This window comes from Dermacentor andersoni, chromosome 1, assembly GCF_023375885.2.
Source record: "Dermacentor andersoni chromosome 1, qqDerAnde1_hic_scaffold, whole genome shotgun sequence".
In the NCBI taxonomy this organism is placed as follows: domain Eukaryota; kingdom Metazoa; phylum Arthropoda; class Arachnida; order Ixodida; family Ixodidae; genus Dermacentor; species Dermacentor andersoni.
In genome coordinates this window covers 34,148,204-34,167,437 of record NC_092814.1, presented here as the reverse complement: position 1 = coordinate 34,167,437, position 19,234 = coordinate 34,148,204, and the positions used below count along the sequence as shown (strand labels likewise).

Below are 19,234 nucleotides of genomic sequence, written 5' to 3'. Positions count from 1 at the left end.
CGCCTGCAGCAGTAGTGGTGAAGGCACCGTCCGTGTAAACATGGTAAACCGGAGCCTGGGAAAGCTGATTCGCCTGTGCGGGGGTGAGGCGCGTGAAGGGGAACCGAACGCGCTCACTAGGGTGTTCCTTCCACGGGTCGCAGGGGAAGTCAAGTAAGCGTGGATGGAAGGATTCAACCCCATAATAAGTCACCTGTCGGAGTGTAAACAGGGAAAACTCTGCCGCCAATCGATCGAGCTCCACAGTAAGAGGGGGACAGTTAGCGAGGACATGAAGTGCCGACGTGCGCGTCGTATGGTACGCGCCCGTCATGGCTACGAGAAGGGACCGCTGGACAGACAGCACCCGCGTGGTAAGGTGGGTGGAGAGAAAGGGAGGCCACCAAACTGGGGACGCGTATGCAACGGCAGGCAGCAGGACCTGTCGGTAGAGGCGACGAATAAGTGCCGGAGGAAGCGCGCGATGTAAACGGATAAAATTTAGTAATCGAAAAGCCAATACCTCTGATTTAGATTTAATATAGTCAACGTGGGCAAAGAAATTAAGTTTGTCGTCAAAGACCACACCAAGGAGCTTGATGCGATCTTTGCACTGCAGAAAAGCGCCATCCAAGCGGATAGACGGCCGGCGCTTTGACGTGCCAATGTGGCCGTTGTTAAAAAATACAAAGAATGATTTTGAATGACTAATTTGGACCTTGTTCTGTCGAGACCAATTACAGACCAAGGTAAGGACAGACTCCGCCAAGGCCTGCAGTTGCAATCGCGACGTCCCAGTAATGAGAATAACGGTGTCGTCCGCATAAGCCTGTATATGTACTCCGGCGGGAAGGTCAAGGTCTAAAAGCGAATAGATAATTATGTTCCATAAGAGAGGGCTGACCGGTGATCCCTGAGGGGTGCCAATCGACGAGCGTGCTTTCACCTCACCCGCGTTCGAACGAAAGACAACCGTTCGCCCCGTCAAAAAAGACTGGAGCAGGTTGTAGAGGTTGATCGGGCAGCGGTGCTTGCGGAAAAAGAAAAGAACCGCGTCGTGCCACACGCTGTCAAAGGCCCCAGTAAAGTCCAATGAAATCAGGACGGCAGGAGTTTTGGTTGATTTCAGAGCGCACAGCCTCTGACGCAATGCGTAGAGCGCCTGAATAGCACCTCGAGCATGTGTAAAACCGAACTGACGGGGGTGAAGGAGATTGTTGGAGTGCAAGAAATGGTAGAGGCGGGAATTTAGTAGGCGTTCAAGGATCTTACCGAATAGCGAATTCATAACAAGGGGCCTGTATGCGGATGGAAGGTGCGGGGGACGACCAGGCTTCAATGTGAAAATGATTCTGCCGACCTTCCAACAAGAGGGGAAGTGGCCCAGTTTAAGTGCACTGTTAAAGACAACCAGAAAGAAGTGGGGATGCTGCTGAAATAGTTGCTGGACAAACATGCCTGTGAGGCCGTCGGGCCCCGGCGCTGCACGAGGATTTCCTATTGATATGGCATGTTCAACCTCTGCCATGCTGAACGGGCGGTCCTTGCTGTGCCATGGATAGGGGGAAGTGGTGAGCCGCCGAATGCGTTGGTGGAACTCGCTGTCAGAGGTTGGATCGTCGGTCGTCACATGCTCACGCAAGAGCAACGCGGCGGAATCGAGAATGGAGACCGTAGATCGTTCCGGAGAGATAGCGAGCGGGGGAAGGGGCATCGGTGCGACGTGTTTACCAAAAGCCAGTTTAAATGGTTTGCCAAATAAATTTTTTGCCGTGAGATCGCGACAGACTGTTTTTTCAAAGCTGTCCTTTGCGATCCGGATGTGGTGTTTGTATACCGCAAAAGCGTTGGCATATTGCAGCCGGAAAACCGTACGGAGCGCAGGGTCCCTCGTCCGCTGCGCCCGGCGTCGCATCGCGCGCACTTTTGCCCGTTCCTCACCTAATTGCGGGGTCCACCATGCATTGGCCCGCTCACCCCTTTGTCGAATTACTCGCATGTGCATGCGAGAAAGCGCATCGTACATACAATAGAATTGCGCTAACACCATGTCTAAAGAGAGGGTTGTGGAAAAGGCACAGCGAATCACGCGTGCGAACCAGGCGGAGCACTGCAAGGCGCGTAGCATCTCACATTGCGCATATGTAGTGAGACGCTTTACTTTGATACCGGAAGTCGCGCAAAGGGAAAATTCTATATATCTGTGGCCCGAAAGCGTGTCCGCGTCCGATACTGTCCAGATGTACCCCTTGCTGGCTAAAGGCATGGACAGCATCGTAACGTCGATCCACGAACTGGCATATGGGGTGTCGAAGGTAGGGCCAGAAGCAGGGTCATTCAAGACGTGAAGACCATTGCCGCTAGCAAAACTAGCCAGCTGGACGCCCCGTATATCACCACCTAATGGCCCCAGAGTTCGTGCTTGGCATTAAAATCGCCGGCCAAGACAAAGTTCTGAGAAGGATGCTGTGAAAAACATTGCCATAACTCATCGAGGATGGGGTCTATAGGACGGTGCGGTGGGGCGTACGTCGCTACGATGATAAAATCCAGCCCCGGGCAAGCACAGCTGACCGCAACTACATACTGCGAGATATACGTCGGGAATAAGTCAAATCCGGGAGCTCGTGCCAGCAGCATTACACGCGGGTTCTCCAGTGCATGGAAAGCTGTTAAGGAAGGTGGTACACTGGCAATTTTGCCATCGCGGATGTACGGCTCCGAGACGATGGCAAATGTGAACCCGCCCCGATCCATGTGGTCAACCAACACCATCATCGCGTCCCTGGTGTGATCGATGTTAGCTTGCAAGAACTTAAGGGTATGCATCCTGGCCAGAAGCAACGAAAAGCCACTGATGCCGGGGCGGAGAGTGTGGCCAACAGAACACCGGTCGGAAATACTTGTCCGAGAGCCATCGGGTCACGTTAAACAACCATGCGCACGCGTCCGCGCTCGTACGCACCCCATGGAGGAGGTCGCACAATTGCTGATATATTGCCAAGGAGAGAAGATCGGACAGGAGGCGCGGAGGGGTGCCGAGCATGGTGAGAGGCAGGGGGTAGGAAGGAATCAGAATAGAGCAAAAGCTAGTGGGGATACAACGAGCAACGCACGAGACCGTAAATAAAGATTCGTAGATAAAGAACAAATGAACTCGCAGAATAGAGAAGACGCCGCGCGGCAGCCCCAGTCTCACATGCGAGCACAGTGGACACGTCCACCACTGCATGCAAGCGCGGGACCTGCCATCCGCTGCACTGATGCCGCCACGCGGCAACCCAGGAGCATTGTGAGGGGCGTCAGCCATAATCGGTTCTAGCCCTCAAGCGGGCCACCCGGCTGGCCAGAAGAGGGCAGAGGCGGTCCCCAGTGGAGTGCGTGCTTGCTAAACCGGCCTTGCGGCACTCATTACAACACACCGCCCCGTCTCCCAAACGAACAGAGCACTGTGTGCAAAGATGTGGGCCCGCACAGCGCGTGCATACAGCCATAGCCTCCTGCTGTCGCACAGTGCAGGCGCGGCGAGGGTGGCCATACGTCGCACAAAACGTACAGGTGGGGACATGGAGGTCCTCTACCACCGTCGCCGAGGTCCAGCCCACCATAACCCGCCCACGGCTCAGGAGGGAGCGGAACGCCGAAGGGTTAACTTCTAACACATGGGAAAAGTTGCCCGAGCGTTCCTTAATGGATACACGTACCGAGCATAACGAGATATCTAAGTCCAAACCAGGACTGCGGGCGTTCAGTTGCGCCACTAAATTAGTAGCAGGGATGTCAGGATCAACCCCCGTTAACTTAATGTGAGGCTTACGTTTTTGCGGTAAATGAATTGACATGGTGGTGTTCGTCACATGATTTTTTTCGAGGGCAGCCTTAAGTCGGTCCATTGAAGTTTTCTCATTTGAAAGGATTGTCAGTCCGCGTGAAGTCTTTCGAACAGTAATGGCCCCGATTTGTTCTTTGACTGGGTCAATGTTTGCTTTGAGTACAGAATGAAGGTCCTGAGCGGCAGAGGAAGTGGGAACTAGTGGGGTTAAGAACATAATGTGTGCATGCTCTCGCCTGAAGTTGGTGTCGGTGGCTCCCTCGGTCAGAGTGGACGCCAAGGTCGGCGCAGCAGCAGCGGGTCCAACAGGCGCCCGAAGGACTGTGGGCGCACCCTCTCGAACCACGGTGGCATAGGATGGTATAGCCCCAGCCCGGACGTCTGCCCCGGGACACACCGCGGCACCCAACCGTGTCTGGGCCAACTGCTCACGTAGTTCATCTGCCCGCCCGCACTGCCGTGCCGCCACCGCTCTCATATCCGCGCACTCCTGGAGGATTTGCCGCAGATGCCCAAGGATTTGTGAGCGATGGGCGTTTGTCACTTTACGTTGGGAATCAAATAGGATGTCCATAATTTCCTTCTGCAGCGAGACGGCACGATGAAATGACGCCGTCAGCGCGTCATTCACTCGGCTTTGGACAGTAGATGCCGGGTCGGCCTCGCCTGGTAGTACACCACGACCAGCGTTGGCAGCAGGGGGGCCTCCTTCGGACTCGAGGTTGACCTCACGAAGCGCGCCATCCCCGTCCGCCGAGAAGACAGAGCCGCCCGATCGCGGAGAGGAACCGGCTGAAGTGGGGTTGCCCCCGGTGGAAGGGCCAGCGGCGGTAGGCTGAACAGCAGCCATATCCCACAAGTGGGTATGAGCCATCAGCCCGGCCGCCGTCCGATAACACACCAGCACACGCCGATCCAGTCAAAAATAGGTCCTCGCAGCACAACAAACGACCTCGGTCGGGTGCACGAGACACTTATGAAGGTCCACCAACAGCAGCGCGTGCGGCGAAGGAGGGGAAGACCGATCTTTTGCCGAAACTGTGCCGAACGAAGCGAACAGCAACCAGGCTGCGGCCACGCGCACGGCTCGAGTAGTAGGAGGCGTGAGAACCTTCTTCAGTCGACAACGGAGGTTAAAACTGGTCTCCAGTATCTATTAACGCCGTCAAAGGGGCACCATCGACTTGAAGACCATGTAAGTTGTGGTTCGTTGGGAGCGTCAGTGGAGGATTTCGACACGACGAAGATTATACAGCACTACCCCCAGGAGCTGCATGGTATAGTTTTCCGTCCGGGAGGGTCCATAATTGGGCGGTGACGAATAGCGGCGTGGCTGGGGCGACGGGGACCGACGGCGCTAAGGTGACGGCGAGCGAGCAGGAAGACTGTCATCAACGGATACGCCTGAGGTAGGAGGCATACGGCGAGGCGAGTAACGGCGCGGGTCGGCATATGGCCGAGGAGACGTGGAAAAGGAGCTCGAATACGGCGACATCCAGGAGGCGCGGCAGTGGCGAGCGACGTGGCCAATGCAGAGGCAACGGAAGCAAATGGGCTTGTCGTCCGGAGTTCTCCACTCGGTAGGGTTGCGGTATCTGGGAGGGGAATACAGATCCCTGTGAGGCGGAGCTGTCAGCACCGGTCGGGCGTCAGGTCGGGGGATGGAGCAGGCAAGCAGGAAAACTGAGGTTGGCAAATTCTCGCCGCACCACTACCTGAATGAGAGAGATCGCTGGGGCCGGTTGGTTAAAGGTGGGGTCAAGTGGGCGTGGATGGAGCGGCGCAGGACTTGTAGCCTCAAGCTCGCGGCGAACAATACGTGTGACGTGCTCATTTAGGGGTGGTGAAGCGGTCAGGTCGACGCAAGACGACGTCGCAGCCGTGTTAGGAAGCCGGGAGAGGTGTGGAATGACGCGGCGGCTTTTGGCGAGCTCAAAGCGGCGGCATTCCTTGACAATGACGTCGATGGTGGACACATTGTTGAATACCAACAACTTGAACGTGTCGTCCGCGATCCATTTGAGTACGTGGCCGACTTTGTCAACCTGAACCATTTGGTCGTCGACTTTCGGGGAAAGAGCGAGCACGTCTTGTATGTACCAGACATACGATTTAGTAGAAGACTGAACTCGGGTAGCAAACCCTTCTTTAGCAGCCAGCTGCCGACCGGTGTGATTGCCAAGGAGGTCGCTGAGCTTCTTCTTGAAAGCATCCCAGCTAGAGATGTCGTCATCGTGAGTCCGGAACCAGACACGAGGAGTTCCGCCCAAGTAGAATAGGACATTCGCTAGCATAATGGTAGGGTCCCAGCGGTTGTTTTGGCTAACACGCTCATACAGGTTGAGCCAGTCCTCAACGTCGACATTATCTTGGCCGGAGAATATGCCAGGATCGCGGGGGTTGGTAACAGTAACGTACGTTGTTGGCGGGGTTGCAGGAGTAGAAGCAGACGAGGTGTCACCGGGAGCCATGGCGGAAAGCAGGACGGTGCGGCCGCTGCGAAGCTCCGTCGCGAGGACGGGGAACGGCACCCTCTACCAAAATGTTACTCGAACGAAGATTTAACAACTGGAGACTATTTACAAATGATATTTACAAAGGATAATGCAACGCTCGCCAGTTCAGTTGACAGCTCGAGAGCCGATGATGATGATGATGATGGCCTCATGTTATGGCTCATACCCACGCTGGTGGATTGGCCAAGAATTGCGTGCTGAAACGTTCACCTAATCTTTTGAAGTGCTACTTATTCGATGAGAAAAAATATAACGAAAGAGAGATAAAAAAAAAAAACGTACAAGAACAAACAAAATACAAGACAAAAGTTAAAAAGTTATTCGTTTTGTTGACTGAATGTAACTGCAAACGGCATCAAATACATCCCTGTGGCTGACCCCTATAACTGACGCACCGAAAGATAGTATGATTTCTGGTGATAATATTAACCCTAATTTTGCGAACGGAAGTTCTAGGTGTCTTTTTCTTAACAATTTGTATCGTCGACATACCAAAAAATAATGATCTAGTGATTCTGTTTCTTGGCAGTATGGGCACAGAGGCGATAGCGTCAGACCAGTCCTGTGTAAATATAGGTTTAATGGAGGGACACGGCAGCGTAATCTCGTGATCGCTACTTCTGATTGTCTTGATGGACACCACTGGATCTTCCACGGAAATCTGAGGTGCTGATATTCTGTCCATGTCGTTATTGATTCACTGACATCTCTATGAATTGAATATTTTCTATATCTGATTGCTGTTATGTGAGCCACCAAAGGAAGAACAGGCATTATAGGTCCACTCAGGGATGCTCGCGCTAATGCGTCTGCCATTTCATTTGAATGTAAGCCACAATGTCCAGGTACCCATAATAGTTTTAGAGAATTTAACTGTGGAGGAACTAATGTTAGAAACGTCTTTAGTGGTGGCGAATTGGGTGAAGCCGTAAGCGAAGTACAGACCGAAAGGGAATCTGTTATAATAACTGCACTTATTGAGTTCGACGGGAGTTTCCGAAGCGCTAAAGGAATTGCTAAAAGCTCGGCTTCAAAAACAGGTGTGAAGTCTGGCAGCCTCAAGGAGAATGACCAGCCAAGCGGAAGCGAGAAGATGCCTACGCCCGCCTTTTCGTTGCTCACTGAAGCGTCTGTAGCTATTATGTTATTTGTTTGCACGTGCGCTAGGTAATCTTGCGCCCAGGGAGCGTTCGTCGTCTTCGTCGGGGCGCCCGCGTGCATCGTCCACAAGAAACACGCAATATGCATGTATCAACATAACACTGGGCGTAAGCTAATAGCTAGACCTATAATTTTTCAATTCTTCAACGTCTCTCTTTTTGTGGATTAGTATAATGTTCGCATTCATCCACTTTTCTGGGACCCTTGAAGTCGGTAGACACTTCGTATAGAGAGCCGCCAGCTTTCCAAGCATTATGTCTCTTCCATCTTTGATTAAATCGACTGTTATGCCATCTTATCCTGCCGCTTTACCCCATTTCATGTCTTGAAAGGCCCTTCTAACCTCATCGCTAGTTATAGAAGTCTCTGCAATCTGTTCATTACTGCTTCGAATGGAGGTATCGTGGCTCCTCAGGGTACTATACAGGTCAGTATTGTGGGCTTCTCCTCCCGTGCTCTTGGGACAAAGGAACGACAACACAGTAGAGCAAACAATCACAAGGGCACTTATTGCACCTTTCATAGATCAATGCCTGCTAGCCGAGTTGCTATCCACAAAACATGCCGATGGGCGCGCAACAAATCTAGAAGTCCGACTCACCGCGACCGGATAGCGAGCGAATATGTTCGCCCCATGCTGGATCCCAACGCCTAGTCGTTCGCGTGTACGGTCACGCGAACGGTGGCGTGTTCGAAGGCGGCCACGCGAGACGGTCTCGCAGAAGCATGGATCGGCGCACGCGCGGCACGGCACGTCCGCACTGCTTGCTGTCCCGAACCAAAGAGGAAGCGCCTTGTCTTTCGACGCCCAAGTAACCCCGCCTGTCGGCGGCGTTAGCAGCGCAACACTCGCGCCATCTCTCGTACTGCGCCTCAACCACTCCGACCGCCGCGGGCGCCAGGCCACGCGAGCCGTGCGGGAAAACAACATATCACGGGACGCGTGAGAGTCGCGCATCCCCACAGTATAGAATTCTTCCGCTGCTCTTACTACACATTCGAGATTACTGATGATACTACCCTGCTTATCTTTAAGTGAATACATCTTGGTTTTTGTCTTGGCAAGTTTCCTTGTCACTGATTTCATGCTGCGTCCATTTCTTACGGCTGCCGCAGTCTCTCTCACGTTATAATTTTGATTATCCCTTATTTTCTCCTTGTTGATCAGTTTTGACAGTTCCACGAATTCTATCTTATCTCTTGAGTTGGACACTTTCATTCCTTGTCGTTTCTTTATTAGGTCCTTTTTTACTTGTGAGAGCTTGCCTACTGGTTGCCTTGATCCCTTACCTCCAACTTCAGTTGCTGCCTCTGAAGCCAGCCTAGTTACGGTTTCATTCATTACCTGTATGTCATCTTTATCTCACTGTTCTAAGGCTGCGTATTTGTTTGCAAGTAGCAGTCTGAATTGGTCTGCTTTTGGCCCTTACTGCGTCTGGGTTGGCCTGTTTCTTCCTAATTTTACTCTTTCTCTCTTCAAATTGAAGTGAATCCTAGACCTCACCAACCTATGATCACTGCACTTTACCTAACACTTCAACATCCTTCACCATGCTGGGATCGGCAGAAAGTATGAACATCTTGAAGGAGCAGCACAATAAGACGAAAACAGAAGGCAGGAACACACAGGACAACGCTGTTCCTGCCTTCTGTTTTCGTCTTATTGCGCTGCCCCTTCAAGATGCTCAACCAGTACCAACTCGCCCAAATGTCGATCCTTCTACAGAAAGTATGAAATTTATTTCATTTCTTGTTTCACCATTAGGGCTTTTCCAGGTCCATTTTCTGTTGCTACGCTTCCTGAAGAAGTTGTTCATTATTCGCAGCTTATTCCTTTTCGCGAATTCTACCAGCCTCTAGCGTTCCTAGAATCGATGCCGTAGTTGCCAATTGCTCCGTTCACTAGTCTGCTTTTCCCCCACTTTTGTATTGAAGTCGCCCATTACTACAGTTTGAACTTTTCTCTTCGCTCATTCAACATCTTCATAAAACTGATCTACTTCATCATCATCATGACTAGATGTTGGAGCGTAGGCTTGTACTACCTTTAATCTATACCTCTTATTAAGTTTGCTTACGACTGCTGCTACCCTTTCATTAATGCTGTATAATTCGTCAATGTTGCCCGCTATGTGCTTATGGATAAGGATTCCTACCCCGTATTGCTCCTTATCTGGGAGACCTCTATAGCAGAGGACATGGCCGTTGGTCAGCACTGTACAAGCCTCACCAGTTCTAATCTCACTAAGACCAATGATATCCTAAACAATGCCTGATAGTTCCTCAAAGAGTCCTACTAAGCTAGCCTCACTCGACAGAGTTCGGGTGTTAAAGGTTGCAAGGGTCAGTTTCCATTGGCGGCCTGTCCGGGTCAAGAGATCCTTACCACCCTCTGCTGCGTTACAGGTCTGACCGCCACATTGGTCAGGTGCTCCGCAGTTGCTGGGGACTGAGAGCCATTGGTTGATCGAATGAGTGATATATATATGAACGAGAAGCAAGGGGGTTAACCGAGGGGCCCGATTTTTAGTAATCATATCATAACAAGCCAATAAACAGTGACACCAAGGAGAACACAGGAGGAAATTACTTGTACTTACTAACTGAATTAAAGAAATGATAATACAATGTAAATGAAAGTGGATGAAAAAAACATCTTACCGCAGGTGGGGAACGACCCCACGTCTTCGCATTACGCGTGTGACGCTCTACCAATTGAGCTACCGCGGCGCCGTTTTCTCATCCACTTTCTTGGGTGTTTATGTTTTACTACAAGAACTAACCTTCGGAGTGTTAGGCTGATGATGATGATCCCTTTTAGCGCCCTTTCCATTCTTACCATTGCATCATAAACAGCGCGGATAAAGGGTGCCTTTGTCTTAGTCCTTCGGAGATATCAACTTTCTCCTCGCTCCTCAGCCATTCTCATTCAACGCAAACGGCACTTTCTAGGTAACTCTCCCTCAAAAGCTAAATACAGTCGTTGCCTATATGCCTTCTCATTCCAGAATATCCCACAAAATGTTGAAGTTAACGCTAACGGGCAGCTGTAGCACAGTCTCGTGGTTTGTAGGTTTAGCTGAGGCACTCCCTAGTTGCGCTCCCGCGCCGTCTGCTACCGCCACCACCGCATGGAATCTGGAAATGATGGTGCATACAGGAAGCTTTAGCTCGGGTGCTCCTATCTAAATACATGTAAAAGCAGAATTCGTTTTTCTCGGCAACCACTGCACCAAATTTGACGAGGTTTGTTGCATTTAAAAGACAAACTTAAAATCTAGTGACTGTTCGTTTCGAATTTTTAAGTTAGGTCGTCAATTTTTTATTAAAAATTGGCAAAAATCGAAAATTTTCAAAAAACGAAACTATCAAGTTTACAACTCCGTAACTCAACCACTAAACATGATAATACAATTCTGTGAATTGCATCTAGTAGTACATCTAAAGCGGACAAAATTGATATGTTACATATGAATATAAAAAAATTTAATCACAGGGAAATACAACTTTTGCAAAACCGTTGTAACCAACGTAACAAATTCACGTAAGATGTAAAATGACATATTGAATTTGTCCGCTTTGAATGATCTAATGGATGCCGTTTACAGAACCGCGATATCAGTTCTTGATGCAGAGCTATGAATTTGTAAACTTCGTGCTTCTATTTTTTTCAAACGGTGAAATATTTGAAGATCGTTTTAAGAAAATTCAAGCCCTAAATCGAAATTCCGCTTCCAACTGTCACTAGAATTTAACTTTCTCTTTCAAATGCCACAAATTTCATCAAAATCGGTCCAGGGGTTATCTCATAAAAACGTTTTTGCGTTTTACATGTATTTGAATAGGCCGCGTCGGAGTTGGGCCCGAGCTAAAGCTTCCTCTTAAGGTCTGGCTGTAGACTTTGGCAGACAATGCGCGAGCGCGATCAGAGAGTGCACCCGCTAAACCTGCAAACTACGAGTAAGTAAAAACTTTATTGAAAATAATTGAAGTAAGGCACGATGGTTGGGGACCTTGTTCCAGGGCCCCACTGGCACGAGCGGCTCGCTGGGCATGGTCCAGAAGAGCTAATTGACTCCCCCGACCCTCGTCCGCAAGCCATGCCTCCCACTGCCTATTCCTCATTAGTGGGTGTTGGTGTATTATGGGGCTGTCTATGTGCGGAGGCCTCTTAGGGCAATCCCATGTGACGTGCTTTAGTGTAGGTGTGTTTGTGCACCACGGGCACTCGTCGAGAGTGCGCTAGCTGCTCGCCAGTGTGCTGTGCATTTACCATGGGATACGTGCTCCCCTGTTCACTATAAAGTTTGTGACTGCCTATACGGGTTGATAATTTTTGTTTTCCTGAATTTTTAAACAGCGCAATTTTTGTCCTTGAGCTGGATTATTCGAAGAGGCACACGTTACTAGCGCGAGAAATCGAAACACATATCCAACTAATTAACAAAGCTCACAAATCAATTTGATGAATTACAGATTACAGCAGATATTGCGATTTGCGAATTGTAGCCGGTGAGCTTACGAGATCCATACGCTTGAAATGAATCTCCAAGATGACACCAGTTTCGAGATTTCATTTCCCTAAGTGTAGGACGAAATACATGGGTGTTCCAGAAACTGTATGCTTTAATGCATAAAAGAGCGTTTTGTTGAAAAAGCAAGTGGAACGGTGCACTTTTACGGCAAGCTCGATGGCGCATATCTACAAACTCGCGTCACTCTGAAAATTCATTCCAAGTGGATACGCCTTGCAAGTTCACCGGCTAATAATTCGTAAATTGCAAGATATTGACACGTGTACTTATCTTTATCGGGCGACCACGTTTCGCCGCCTAACAAATGTTATCGCACAGCGCGGGACGCGCCTGCATGTATCCGAAGTTTCTGGAAAGTTATCGATGCTTCTATCCGCTGTCTGTTGTCGCCGAACCTTGTGTTATCTGATTTCATCGCCTGACGCGAATGGTGTAGAACTTTGTGGAAGGCACGCGGGTCCCAACGATTAGTCTGGAACGTTCGACGACTGCTGTATAAAAGCCGACGCGCTTGACCCGCTGACCAGATTTTCGACGATCGCCGACCATGTTCGCCGCTATCGTTGTGCCATAAGTGTCGCCTGTTTTTGTGGGCACAGGTTCGCCCAATAAAAGTTCGTTTTGTCTTTCACAGTATTGCTACTGTGTTCTTCAACGTCACCACCACGTGACAATATGTTGTAAAGTAATTAAGAACTAGTGATTTTTTTAATTATTGAATATGTGTTTCGATTTCCCGTGAAAGTAATGTCCCCTCTCTCAACAATCCAGTTCAGGGACTATAATTGTTATCTGCAACAGGTGATTTCTAAAATAAACTTTCTAAACTTTCTAAAACTATAAACTTTATAAAATAAACTTTAAAATAATCGCTCCGTATGTCAAGTACCTAATGGTGGAGTTTTAGTTTTTGCGTACGCAAAGCGCCACACCCGGCTTGCGTTCTTTTGTGCACCTTTGTGGTTCATTTCTGAATCTTTCCGCGTTTCTTTTTTTTTTTTTTTGTAAGCCTAGCGATTTGCGGCCCTTAGCTTTGCGTACCCAAAATCTAAAATTCATCTTCCTGTTCGTACACTTTCGAGTGCAAAACACTGTTCCCCACTACCCTCATATAGTACCCAATATTCGCCTGGCTTTGTCTCCCAGTTTTAGCTTTGCGTCTCAGTTTTTTTTACGACTCGTAAATTCTGCATCTGACCGAAACATTGACTGTGGCTCATTACAGCCACACACACGTGACACAACCACTCGATGCCGCCCTCTGCGGGAATGCAATGTTGCGCATGCGCACGCCTCGTAGTCCGCAATGGTCCGCATGCGGAGGGCGAAACCAGCACTCGTGGAACAGTGTCCCCACACCTACTCGCCACCCAAGCTCACAGTGACCGAGCAACTGTGACACGGTAAGGTAAACGTGTGGCCTTCGCCGAGTTCGCCTTGCACACTTTCTTGCACATTTGCTTCACGAACTCGCGAAGCACGTGCAGTGCGAACGTGTGCGTGTATCGCATGTTGCAAGGCAACGGCACAACGATGATGGCTTGGCAAGATAGTATGACGGCGATGAACAACTGATTTATTGTGCTCCGGCGAAGAAACGGCGCACTCTCGAAGCACTTGTCATGTCTCAATGCATCGCCCATATATATATATATATATATATATATATATATATATATATATATATGCGTAGTTCGAGTATCGAGTAATTGTCTGGGATAATAGGTAAATTGTTTTTAAAAAAATATGGTCGACGAGCGACTGAACAATGAAGTGCATCGTTACAAAAAGACATTTTTGGTTGCGCCAACTGAACAATGAAGTGGATCGTTACAAAATATCCTTTCGGTCGCACCAATTGTATGTGGAGCCGTATTTTGTAAAGATTTTCATTCTCGGTTATGTTGCCCTTCATGATTGGCTCGCACGAAGTACGCAGTTGCTGCCGAAAGAGAACGCCGCCCCCCTCCCTCCTGCGCTGCCACCCCGCTGTCCTCGCCTGCGCACGCGAGATTGAACCGCGATCGTCGCAGACGCCGAGTGTGCGTCAACCAGTAGAATGCTATAAAATGCGAAGTTTCTCAAGAGGACAGTGAACAATACTGAGCTGGTCGCATTCGTGTAGCATATCGTGGGCGAGGAGTTACGGAGTCGCCATCTGTCGGAAGCGCCTCCCTTGCGCAGTGCGAGGGATCACGCGGCGCGCTCCTCATAGGTTTCGCTTACGGCGCTCAATAAAAACACCACGCGGCAGCCTTCCTGGACATTTATGTAAGTACTCTCAAAACGAGGGAAGTTTTTGACTGTCTATATAAGAATCTTGGGCAAACTGAAAGCACCGAATCGTTTAGAGACAAACTGTTCTTTACCGAATACGTACAGTGAACGCCACTGCACGCGGTCGCCACGATGGAGTCTCCCGAACCGGCTTCTTGCGTGAAAGGTAGGCAAACGCTGAAAGTAAACAATGTGAAATATGCTCTTATAGTGGGCTGTCTGTATAACCAAATGGGGCATAAGAGAATGAAGCCTCAATGCAACGATCGCACGGGTTCGCATCGACCGACTGCGCGTCTACATGCATGTCCGCGCACAATGTTTAACTTTCGCTGTGGGCGCGTTTTCGCACCGTGCCGTGAGCTTTAGGCCGCAGCATATGAGCATTTGACGCCACACTATCAACCATTGTTAAGTGGACGCTATCAGAACTGTTCAAAAATAATTTCGTTATTGACACTTCGACGCCTACGGCGACTGTGATGTGCCGTCGGGACGATTCAATCTTTTGTTCTCTAAATTCTTCGACATTTCAATATTATTTCTCAAGTTGCGTCGCACTGTGTGTTTATCGGTCTTCTCAGCGTGCGATTTCTCTCTGCTTCTTTTTCGTAATCCAGTGCATTAATTCATAACACAAACATGACCATATCTCATGCCTTTTTTTAATGTTCGTCTTACTGCTCCCGTTGCGTTCCAGTTAACTTGCCAGTATCTAGCATCAACGATTTCATAGACCAAACCGTCATGACGTTAGCCGGGCAGCGGGCGCGGGCGAGCGTCTCAGTGCGCGTTTTCTGCTACTCACCGAACATCGCGCAGTCCCTGCGCCGTAGCAGAAATCTTCCTCGCGTCTGTGCTTGCCGCATACCCGAGTTGTAGCCGATGGCTGTCTGCCGGTTCTAAGTTTCGCAAGCCAAGCTTCACGCAGCTCCTTGCCCTGCGGCTACGTGTGAATAAGGCTGACACCGGGCTCTGTTGTGTACGTCCGGCACTGCGGCACCGAGCAGTAGCCTACCATACTGCACGCCTCTAAAGGTAGCCACTACGTATTAGAGTACTTTTAAATGCTGTCAAGCAGACACCTAAGGCGGTAAAGCCTCACCACTTGATCAGAACCGCGGCGCAGGTGGGACTTTAAACTTGCGTTTTCAGCTCGCTTCGGTGGTTCCGAAGCAGCCGACGCGGCCGCTGTGTCCACGTGATCCCTCATCCCACGTCACGCCAACAGTGGCACCAGCTTTTCCAGTGGTGGAGCTCGCCCCCAATAGCTTTCTATTTTTTTTACGTTTGACATAAGTTAGCTGAACGACCTTTCAGAACCTATAACATTACAGTATGCCTAACTTTGAGCGAAAACGTAATGCGTGCTATGCACCTTCTACATTCAAGACGCTGGAAGTGACGGTCACCGATGACACGACTTTGATGACAAGTGGAGGATTACAAAATAGATACACACACACACACAACAATTACGAGAAATGATCATTTTTATTACAGTAAAACAATGACATCACTGTGCGGTCTTAATGTACAATGAAAAGCATAACGCTTCACAAAACCTGCATTCAAGGAACACGATAATTAACATCTGGCAGGAAAAGAAAGGAAAACTTGCAAGATGAACAGTAACATTGAATTCTGTCTTCCTAAAAAAAGTACTGTATAAAATATCTCGCGATCAGGTGGAACACGTGTGCTGATGGGCTTTCTGGAAAGCAAAGGCAGTTGCACCTGGCATGCAAAACGGGCAGCTGCCGTCTGCTACGCAGCTGTCGAGTGTGGTCGACGACATTACATGCGACACTCAACGATAAGAGTTTCCTACAAAAATTATCAGAGGGAACTTTGGCGCTGCGATTACTCACCTACCACGGGAATGATGGGTTAGATTAGGTTAGGACATCAGCCTAATCGTGTTTGTGGCTTCAGACGTTCTTGTAGCGTGAATATGCTATTTCTGAAGTTCCAATAGTTGAGAATTGCTGCCTTTACAGGGAAATAGTTGGTTGAAAATCACTGATTTGATTTATTTGCAAAAGTTACAACGTCGCTAAAAGCCAGAAGGACAAAGGCAAATCTGTGTACTACTCTGTCATTCCCAAGCTAGCTGATCCGCCCTGCTTGCAGCTCCCGTAGACACCAGCGCCAGAGTTTCCTTTAGTAATTGGTGCAAGAAACTCCATGCACTGAATCGACCCTGTTTCCACAGGCATCTGTGTCAATGTTGTTCCACATTCCATTGAAAGTGTTTTACATGCGCGCATTCGGACACACACCGGAAAATGTATCAAAAGGCGTTCTTGGTGCAATGAGGTGCACGAAACTACGAATAGGAACAGCTCCGGGGTAACTTTAATGTGACAGCGGGGGCACACAGTCAAAAGCCACACAACACAGGGACGTATGCACACGATTAGAAGAGCCTGACTGCACATGTAGTACCTCAAAACGGGAACGACAGCCAGAGGGGACAAAAACAGGCTACAAAGAGGTTGAAAATAACGTATATGCATGCAGTGCACAAAGCAGTGAGCAGAGTCTCTCTGGTAACATGCGGCAGTGCGTGAGCATCCCAAGGAAAGCGGCCAGAGAGGCGGAGAAAGTCGCGCCCTTCAGCAGCCAGGGGAGACTTGGGCAAAGCAGAGTCGGCTGGACTCCCGCTGGGCTGCCCCGAAGTCGGCGACGCTGGCACAGTACTCAATCTTCCATGGAAGAAAGCACATTTTCAAGATGTTCTTAGTACAAACGCATTTGGTGAACGAGACAAAGAAACAAGGCTCACTGGGTTGGGCGTTCTGCTGCTGAGCACGACATCGCGACGACATCCGCCGAGAATGAAGAGGGCGTCGGACTCGCTCCTTGCAAACTCATAGGTACCCCAGTCATGGGAACAACCGAAGATGGAGATTAATCCACAGACCTCGAACAGCTGAGCACCGTACGTCGATATTAACTTACACGGCAACGACCCTGTTTTACCCTGCATACACTAATCATAGACCATGTGGTAGAACAATTCCCCTCGTCTACTGAGAGCTCAGGCCAACGACCAGAACGTGTTTGACATCATCTGCGAACGCCTTAGAAAAAGATGTACTGTCGCGTTCAATATGAACTGCAACGACGCTCGCGAGAAAAAATTCACCGACGATTACGATACTCCCTAATGTGAAATTTAAACGCAGCTGTACAAGTGTTTTGAAAAATTGAATTCTGGGGCTTTACGTGCCGAAACTGCAATTTGATTATGAGGCACACCGTAGTGGGGGGGGGGGGGGGGGGGGGAGGGTCGGAATAATTTTGACCACCTACATACTCCCTGACCACCGCATACTCCAGTGTTTTCCATTGTCCGCTTCGCGGAACAATATACGCGCCCACCGAGCAGCGCGGACGTCCTTTGCGCAACATGCTTCTTGATGGCTCACCACTACCCTAGCTAGCTTCGTAACTATTCTCGTCGGCTCCGAGTCAAATCAATCTCGGCGTTTTGGTGGGCCGATTCCAAAGATTGTGCGGTCTAGATCAAACAAGAAACCACAGTCTGTATAATAATCAGCCCGAATCAAATTAAGTTTTGTCCGTCCAAGAAAGCCTACTAACCGCATAACTAGCCATGACATCACTGCGCCTCTTGAGAAATTACATTGCATGAAAAGCCGAACACTTTTTGCTAGAGAGAGAGAGAGAGAGAGAGAGAGTGAGTGAGTGAGTGAGTGAGTGAGTGAGTGTGTGTGTGTGTGTGTGTGTGTGTGTGTGTGTGTGCGTGTGCGTGTGTGTGTGTGTGTGTGTGTGTGTGTGTGTGTACACATTTATTGAAATGAGGTCCGGAGGCTCGACTTTTTAAGCCAAAGCGGGCCTCTCCCACGTTGTCACCGTCAGGCCAAGCCCTTCAGCGAGATCATGGGCCCTCTGGAGGACCCTTAGTTAGTCTTGAAACAATGGGCTTTGAATCTTTTTTTTTTCCCACTGTGTCCATTCTTCAACGAGGTTGAAATGAGGTCCGGAGGCTCGACTTTTTAAGCCAAAGCGGGCCTCTCCCACGTTGTCACTGTCAGGCCAAGCCCTTCAGCGACATCATGGGCCCTCTGGACGACCCTTAATCTGGAAACAATGGGCTTTAAATCTTTTTTCCCACTGTGTCCATTCTTCAACGAGGTTGAAATGAGGTCCGCAGGCTCGACTTTTTAAGCCAAAGCGGGCCTCTCCCACGTTGTCACTGTCAGGCCAAGCCCTTCAGCGACATCATGGGCCCTCTGGACGAGCCTTAGTTAGTCTTGAAACAATGGGCTTTGAATCTTTTTTTTTCCCACTGTGTCCATTCTTCAACGAGGTTGAAATGAGGTCCGGAGGCTCGACTTTTTAAGCCAAAGCGGGCCTCTCCCACGTTGTCACTGTCAGGCCAAGCCCTTCAGCGACATCATGGGCCCTCTGGACGACCCTTAATCTTGAAACAATGGGCTTCAAATCTTTTTTCCCACTGTGTCCATTCTTCAACGAGGTTGAAATGAGGTCCGGAGGCTCGACTTTTTAAGCCAAAGCGGGCCTCTCCCACGTTGTCACTGTCAGGCCAAGCCCTTCAGTGACATCATGGGCCCTCTGGACGACCCTTAATCTTGAAACATTGGGCTTTGAATCTTTTTTCCCACTGTGTCCATTCTTCAACGAGGTTGAAATGAGGTCCGGAGGCTCGACGTTTTAAGCCAAAGCGGGCCTCTCCCACGTTGTCACTGTCAGGTCAAGCCCTTCAGCGACATCATGGGCCTTCTGGACGACCCTTAGTTAGTCTTGAAACAATCGGCTTTGAATCTTTTTTTTTTCCGACTGTGTCCATTCTTAAACGAGGTTGAAATGAGGTTTGGAGGCTAGACTTTTTAAGCCAAAGCGGGCCTCTCCCACGTTGTCACTGTCAGGCCAAGCCCTTCAGC

The 19,234-nt window shown here is 49.5% G+C and overlaps 1 protein-coding gene across 5 annotated transcripts in view; it reads right to left on the bottom strand.

The window, feature by feature from the left end:
* The window catches only part of LOC126545780 (SOSS complex subunit B2), a 94,435-nt gene that overhangs the window by 1,321 nt on the left and 73,880 nt on the right, over positions 1-19,234 (bottom strand). For 2 of the 5 annotated variants that reach the window (XM_055061300.1, XM_055061301.1), the window contains exon 8: positions 14,404-14,477. In XM_055061300.1, coding sequence (XP_054917275.1) covers positions 14,404-14,477 — 74 coding nt within the window. Of the gene's footprint in view, positions 1-14,392; positions 14,478-15,775; positions 17,009-19,234 lie in introns of those variants that run through there. The other 3 variants (XM_055061302.2, XM_055061303.2, XM_050193777.2) reach the window with 2 other exon arrangements.